General features: G+C 24.4%; 1 protein-coding gene across 1 annotated transcript; it reads right to left on the bottom strand.

Moving 5' to 3' along the window:
• Positions 1 to 4,182: 4,182 nt before the first annotated feature.
• LOC127081007 (non-specific lipid-transfer protein 1-like) lies at positions 4,183 to 4,775 on the bottom strand. The gene is made up of 2 exons (XM_051021293.1): positions 4,420 to 4,775; positions 4,183 to 4,192 (listed from the first exon to the last, which is right to left on the bottom strand). Exons 1-2 carry the CDS (start codon positions 4,773 to 4,775, stop codon positions 4,183 to 4,185), a joined length of 366 nt encoding a protein of 121 aa, XP_050877250.1.
• Between the last annotated feature and the right edge of the window lie 3,453 nt (positions 4,776 to 8,228).

The raw sequence follows: 8,228 nt of genomic DNA, 5'->3' as shown, positions 1-8,228 counted from the left end.
CTCGATTCATTGTATACTTTGCTTATGGTTTAATCAATAAATCATATAGCGACGAATACACCGCTACAGTACGAAGCAGAATACATATCTACTTATCTTTGTGCATATCAAGCAATGTGGATGGTGAATCTGGTCAAAGAGATAACAACAAATAATAATAGAGCAATTACCATGAAGATCGACATCATGTCAGCTGTCAATCTGGCAAAGAATCCGATAGCACATGGTCGAAGCAAACAAATCGAGATGAGGTTCCATTATCTTGGAGATCAGGTAGCAGATGGGAAGATGAATTTTGAACACTGCAGAACTGAGAATCAGATTGCATACATCATGACAAAGGGAGTGGAAGTTGAAGTGTTCAGAAGACTAAGAGATATGATGAATGTAGATAGATTAGACACAATAAATTAGATGGTGTATTGAGTTATAATTCCTTGTGTAAAAGCAGGTTGCTCGAAAAAATAAGGAAGTGTCGAACCACTTAGGGTGTTGAATTGTGTTAGTGTGTCGAAGTGTCGAAGCATGTTGTTTCACACAGGATTTCAACTTAGGCCTATTTTAGCAATGTTAGCTATTTTGGGCTTTTATAGTTTTTTGTTTTGACCTGGATTCCAAGTTAACCTAAATCAATATATAGAGGGAATACATTTTATTCTTATAATAAAGTGAATAAAGTATTTTGTAGTTGCAAAGTGAATAAGAAGTTTTCCATAGTTTGTGGGCAGAGAGAAACTATACAGAATTTTATTACTCTTCTCCTTCATTGTTCTTTAATTTATTTCTTTCTCCATTGTTCTTCTCCTTTCATTGTTATTGTGTGGGTGATAACAATCTTGTTCATTAAGATTAATTGAAATTCTCCATAGGTTGTGGTGGATTTCCAACAATCTTGATGTTGCAGGTTTGAGACAATTACAAACATCCCTTCGAACGAGGTGGTGTTGGCCTTTTGATTTAAAGTCTTTGCTCCATATCTACAACCTTTGGATGGTTTAGCACCTCCAATTCATTGCAAAAAGGGAATACATGGCAACAAGGACAAAAGAGCCTCGGGGCACGTAATTTTTTGATATTATTGTTCCTAGAACCATCACAACCATGAAAAGAGAAATAGATTTTTCTCCATCATCATAATTTTAATAGGTGTATATTTATAATTTTTATGTAGAATGTGTTAATGATTTGTCTTCGCAATATGCCTTAATTTATAGGCATGGTACTATATCATTGTATTGTAATTTGTTAGGGGCTTGTTGGGTTCTATGTTGGTTTATCAAAGTAACAAGTAATTAGTGATTTATTATTTCATTTATATTTTTTTTGGTATAATAGGAATAATTATGAACTTTTATATGCAATAATCACTAAATTTACAAAATTAGCATAATATTTAAGATATTTAATTCTAACTATTAAACTTTTTTATAATATATTTCATACACAAATCTTGTCAAAGTTATTTTTTTATACTCTTCGTTGTGTTGCACATGATCCTAACTCATGATCATAACTCTAATTTAAAATTATTAGATCAGTAAAAATTAATAGCCAATTCTAAAAAGGTTTATAACTCTAATTTAAATTTCTTCATATTGGATTTCATATGACCATTAATTTTATCTTAATTAATAAAATTTTCTACCTTTTGTCGATTTTATAAGAGTATGTAAATTTATTTTCGATCTTACTCATTGAAAAAAATGTTTATATCCAAGATTCAACATAGGATTTACATGACCGTGGTTTACTTTCGTTGTTTTATTCAAATTATCCAGTCGATATTTCTTTATAGTAAATTTAATCGAGCTTGCATTGTAATGTATTTTCAATTTTATTTTTTCTTAAGTCTTATTTTTATTTTATAATAAAATTATAATATACAGTTGGTTAAAAATAATGTAAAAGGTTTGAAAACTAATCGTTTTTAAATGGAAATTAAATTATTGATTGATATTGTAACCATTTCCTATTTAAGATCTTTAACTGATTAATGATTAGTTTGTAAAGGATAGGTTTTACAAAAATATATTATATGATTCAAAAATTTATTACTTTTTGTAGGAATATTATTTGTATGAAAAATTAAGAAATTTAAAATAAATACAAAATCAATATCATGGAATGATAATAAAAATGAAAATAGAAAAATATATTAAAGTTTCAATAAATTCATCATGCAAAAATAGGTTATCTACCTTTCAAAAAAATCAATTTAACACTCATATGAAATTATTTGAATTAAAATAATGAATCACGATTTAAAAAAATAAAATATATAGATGGTTGAAACATATTTATTTAATAATTTATTTGATAATTTTTTGTATAAAAGAACAAGTTATTATCTTTTTTCAGTAAAATATTTAAAATTAGAAAATTTATTATAAGTTAACATACAAAAAAATATTTAAAGTAATGTAACAAACATATTTATGATTAATATTATTTTATCTTGTTTTATTTGAAGCACTGTTTAGAATTCATGTGATAATCAAGACACACATTGTTCGTATTTCATGACCAACAACCCAAATCTTTTAAATAAAATTAAAATTAAAACGCTCTAATTAGTTTCATATATGTGTATATACTACTTTTTAATACTAAGTGTTTTAAATGGTATAAGAATACATGTAATAACATTGTAGAAATATTTTTTTTCATAATCTTCTCGTTAAGTCGTGTGAAACTATTGAAGTGGTTATATTTATAATATTTAACTCTTGATAACATCTACATCATTGTTGTTTAGAGGTATAAACTTAATCTCATTAAAAAAAATCATGTTGTATTATAAAATAATTTATGATTTTTTTAATAATAAACAAGGTAGTCGGGAGGGAAATCGGGTGAGAATGATATTGTGGAAAATATTTATATTTGATATATCACAAAAAAGTCAAAACAACATGACTAAAATGATGGAGGGATAAGTTAAATAAGACTCACTTAGACTTGAGATCAGTAACAAATTTTTTGATTAAAAACAAAAAAATGGTTATCGATATGATTGGAGAAGTTAAGAGTGGTTCAATTTTTTTATGATGATTGTTCAAAAACAGATCTTAAAGAACTATGTAGATCTAAATCTTACCATTCATAAAACATATATAAACATAGAAAATATAATTCCCTGTTGTAGGATTTACTGGACACCTTCTATTTAACTGTTGAAGATAATATTATTAAAAAATTCCATCAAAAGATATTCTAAGATGCAAAAATAATAATATATATATTATAAAATATATTTGAAAATGTAGTCAACTAGGATGATAAGATGTAGAGTGGAAAACTTCAAAAAACTAATTATATTTTAATTTTAAGTCAAAAACATCAAGCTAGTGATGGTGGAATCCTTCGCATAAAAGTTAATAATGAATAGTGCGTATTGGTAAATATTTGGACTACAATAATATGTCGTTGATAATACTAATTTTAAACGTAGTTCTAACCGGATGTACAAATTTATTTTGCTAGGTTTGGTTTATGTCCTACAAGATTTCTCATAAAATATAGATATATAATAATATCCTTTATTTAAAATAAATTGATTCAATATAAAAAAAAAATAGGTTTGAATTAAGGGAAAATAAACACGAAAATAATCTTATAGATGAATTCAAAGGTAATTGTATTAAATTTAAATGGTTTAAATAGTTTCACAAATATAATTGATTAACAATGTAAATTATCATTGCACAAATATTATACACAAACAATATCTTTTTATTAAGTTTCTATCATTTAGTTCTTTTATCTACAAAAATATATGTTCGTAGTTTAAATTTATTTTATTAGTTTTTTATTTGGTTGAGTCTTTTTAGCACGTATTTAAATGAGACTTTGTTAACAAGTTTTATAATTTAATTTCTAGAATAACTTAAAAAGCTTAAAATTGTAGTGCTAGTATATGACCTATTAGACCATAAATGTGGATGTATGAGTTTTAACAATTAACACTATTTTTTAATCTTTTCTAATTATTAGGTGTGTTGGACAATAGCCAAAAAGAAGAAGAGAATAACTAAATCAAAATAAATTTTAAAAAATACATTACGAGAGTGACAACTTCAACTTAAGTAAAAAGAGAAAATACATATACTAATGGAATTAAGAATTTCTTAATACAATTATTTTATATATCTTTGCGATAAACACCGTCCCCGTGAAATAGATTTATTGAACCCTGCACAAAAAACAAATAATGGTTATAAAATTATTTAAATATTCAATCAAATAATACTATGCATCGTTGATTTCATGGAGGAGACGTATGTTTTAGGCGATAAGGACGTAAACATTTTCATTTATTTTAATTTAAAAAATAAAAATATTTACCTCAAACATTAAACTCTTATAAAAAATATGCATCTCATATTTTTATATCAAGTATTATGAAGAAATATTACTTACGTGTTGCAATCAATGCTAGGATCAAAAGGAACCGACAGAGTAATGTTACAAAGTTGTGGTAGTTGTTTTGATTTGTCAGGTTTAACTCCAAATCTCGATGCTGCGGGTTTGAGACAATTGCAAACATCCCTTCGAATCGGGGTGGTGTTGGCCTTTTGATTTAAAGTATTTGCTCCATCACAACAGTTTTTAGGTGGTGTAGCACCTCCAGTTCCTTGCAAAAAGGGAAGACATGGCAACAAGGACAAAAGAGCCTCGGGGCATGTAATGTCGTCAATTTGACGTGCTTCAAATTTTGATACCATCATTCCTAGAACCATCACAACCATGAAAAGAGAAACATATTTCTTCTCCATCATCATAATTTTAATATGTGTATGCTTATAATTTTTATGTAGAATGTGTTAATGATTTATCTCCGCAGTATGCCTTAATTTATAGGCATGGTACTATATCATTGTATTGTAATTTGTTAGGGGCTTCTTTGTTTCTATGTTGGTTTATTAAAGTAACGATTAATTAGTAATTTATTATTTCATTTATCTTTTTATTTGTATAATAGGAGTAATTATGAACTTTTATATGCAATAATCACTAAATGTACAAAATTAGTATAATCTTTAAGATATTTAATTCTAACTATTAAGTATTTTAATAATATATTTGATTCACAAATCTTGTCAAAGTTTTATTTTTATACTCTCCCTTGTGTTGCACATGATCGGAACTCTAATTTAAAATTATTAGATCAGTGAAAATTAATAGACAATTCTGAAAAGGTTTATAAGAATTCAAACAAGAAAAGTAACAAAATAATTTAAAGCAATTAAAACTCAATAGGATTAAAAATATAAATTATTGCATCTTTATAATTTAAAATAAGAGATGAGAAAATTTATAACAATAATAGTCAAACTATTAACCATTTTACTATTATACCAAATGTTATTTTACTTTTTGATTAATGAGTACCAAATTATAGCTCTTATCAATAAGCAAGTACATCTTTAAATATTTAATCAAAACTAAGTACTTCAAAAGTAGATTTCTATTTTTTAACAGTGAAAGAAACAAAAATGGTTATAATTAATCTTTTGATATAAACCTTAATGGAGAGTAAAATAATGATCATAATTTATTTTATTTATGGGTATTTAATTTTTATTTTTGTTGAAAAAGCTTACTGCTTTAACCTTGAGATACTCATTTAAATTTCTTCATATTGGATTTCATATGACCATTAATTTTATCTTAATTAATAAAATTTTCTACCTTTTGTCGATTTTATAAGAGTATGTAAATTTATTTTCGATCTTACTCATTGAAAAAAATGTTTATATCCAAGATTCAACATAGGATTTACATGACCGTGGTTTACTTTCGTTGTTTTATTCAAATTATCCAGTCGATATTTCTTTATAGTAAATTTAATCGAGCTTGCATTGTAATGTATTTTCAATTTTATTTTTTCTTAAGTCTTATTTTTATTTTATAATAAAATTATAATATACAGTTTGTTAAAAATAATGTAAAAGGTTTGAAAACTAATCGTTTTTAAATGGAAATTAAATTATTGATTGATATTGTAACCATTTCCTATTTAAGATCTTTAACTGATTAATGATTAGTTTGTAAAGGATAGGTTTTACAAAAATATATTATATGATTCAAAAATTTATTACTTTTTGTAGGAATATTATTTGTATGAAAAATTAAGAAATTTAAAATAAATACAAAATCAATATCATGGAATGATAATAAAAATGAAAATAGAAAAATATATTAAAGTTTCAATAAATTCATCATGCAAAAATAGGTTATCTACCTTTCAAAAAAATCAATTTAACACTCATATGAAATTATTTGAATTAAAATAATGAATCACGATTTAAAAAAATAAAATATATAGATGGTTGAAACATATTTATTTAATAATTTATTTGATAATTTTTTGTATAAAAGAACAAGTTATTATCTTTTTTCAGTAAAATATTTAAAATTAGAAAATTTATTATAAGTTAACATACAAAAAAATATTTAAAGTAATGTAACAAACATATTTATGATTAATATTATTTTATCTTGTTTTATTTGAAGCACTGTTTAGAATTCATGTGATAATCAAGACACACATTGTTCGTATTTCATGACCAACAACCCAAATCTTTTAAATAAAATTAAAATTAAAACGCTCTAATTAGTTTCATATATGTGTATATACTACTTTTTAATACTAAGTGTTTTAAATGGTATAAGAATACATGTAATAACATTGTAGAAATATTTTTTTTCATAATCTTCTCGTTAAGTCGTGTGAAACTATTGAAGTGGTTATATTTATAATATTTAACTCTTGATAACATCTACATCATTGTTGTTTAGAGGTATAAACTTAATCTCATTAAAAAAAATCATGTTGTATTATAAAATAATTTATGATTTTTTTAATAATAAACAAGGTAGTCGGGAGGGAAATCGGGTGAGAATGATATTGTGGAAAATATTTATATTTGATATATCACAAAAAAGTCAAAACAACATGACTAAAATGATGGAGGGATAAGTTAAATAAGACTCACTTAGACTTGAGATCAGTAACAAATTTTTTGATTAAAAACAAAAAAATGGTTATCGATATGATTGGAGAAGTTAAGAGTGGTTCAATTTTTTTATGATGATTGTTCAAAAACAGATCTTAAAGAACTATGTAGATCTAAATATTACCATTCATAAAACATATATAAACATAGAAAATATAATTCCCTGTTGTAGGATTTACTGGACACCTTCTATTTAACTGTTGAAGATAATATTATTAAAAAATTCCATCAAAAGATATTCTAAGATGCAAAAATAATAATATATATATTATAAAATATATTTGAAAATGTAGTCAACTAGGATGATAAGATGTAGAGTGGAAAACTTCAAAAAACTAATTATATTTTAATTTTAAGTCAAAAACATCAAGCTAGTGATGGTGGAATCCTTCGCATAAAAGTTAATAATGAATAGTGCGTATTGGTAAATATTTGGACTACAATAATATGTCGTTGATAATACTAATTTTAAACGTAGTTCTAACCGGATGTACAAATTTATTTTGCTAGGTTTGGTTTATGTCCTACAAGATTTCTCATAAAATATAGATATATAATAATATCCTTTATTTAAAATAAATTGATTCAATATAAAAATAAAATAGGTTTGAATTAAGGGAAAATAAACACGAAAATAATCTTATAGATGAATTCAAAGGTAATTGTATTAAATTTAAATGGTTTAAACAGTTTCACAAATATAATTGATTAACAATGTAAATTATCATTGCACAAATATTATACACAAACAATATCTTTTTATTAAGTTTCTATCATTTAGTTCTTTTATCTACAAAAATATATGTTCGTAGTTTAAATTTATTTTATTAGTTTTTTATTTGGTTGAGTCTTTTTAACACGTATTTAAATGAGACTTTGTTAACAAGTTTTATAATTTAATTTCTAGAATAACTTAAAAAGCTTAAAATTGTAGTGCTAGTATATGACCTATTAGACCATAAATGTGGATGTATGAGTTTTAACAATTAACACTATTTTTTAATCTTTTCTAATTATTAGGTGTGTTGGACAATAGCCAAAAAGAAGAAGAGAATAACTAAATCAAAATAAATTTTAAAAAATACATTACGAGAGTGACAACTTCAACTTAAGTAAAAAGAGAAAATACATATACTAATGGAATTAAGAATTTCTTAATACAATTATTTTATATATCTTTGCGATAAACACCGTCCCCGTGAAATAGAT

The sequence above is a fragment of the Lathyrus oleraceus genome, chromosome 5 (genome assembly GCF_024323335.1).
Source record: "Lathyrus oleraceus cultivar Zhongwan6 chromosome 5, CAAS_Psat_ZW6_1.0, whole genome shotgun sequence".
NCBI lineage: Eukaryota > Viridiplantae > Streptophyta > Magnoliopsida > Fabales > Fabaceae > Lathyrus > Lathyrus oleraceus.
Note: the sequence above shows the minus strand (reverse complement) of the source record. Positions and strands in the feature narration are given on the sequence as shown.

Coding starts and splice junctions, on each gene's coding strand:
- LOC127081007 (XM_051021293.1), bottom strand. CDS start 4,775: ATGGAGAAGAAATATGTTTCTCTTTTCATGGTTGTGATGGTTCTAGGA.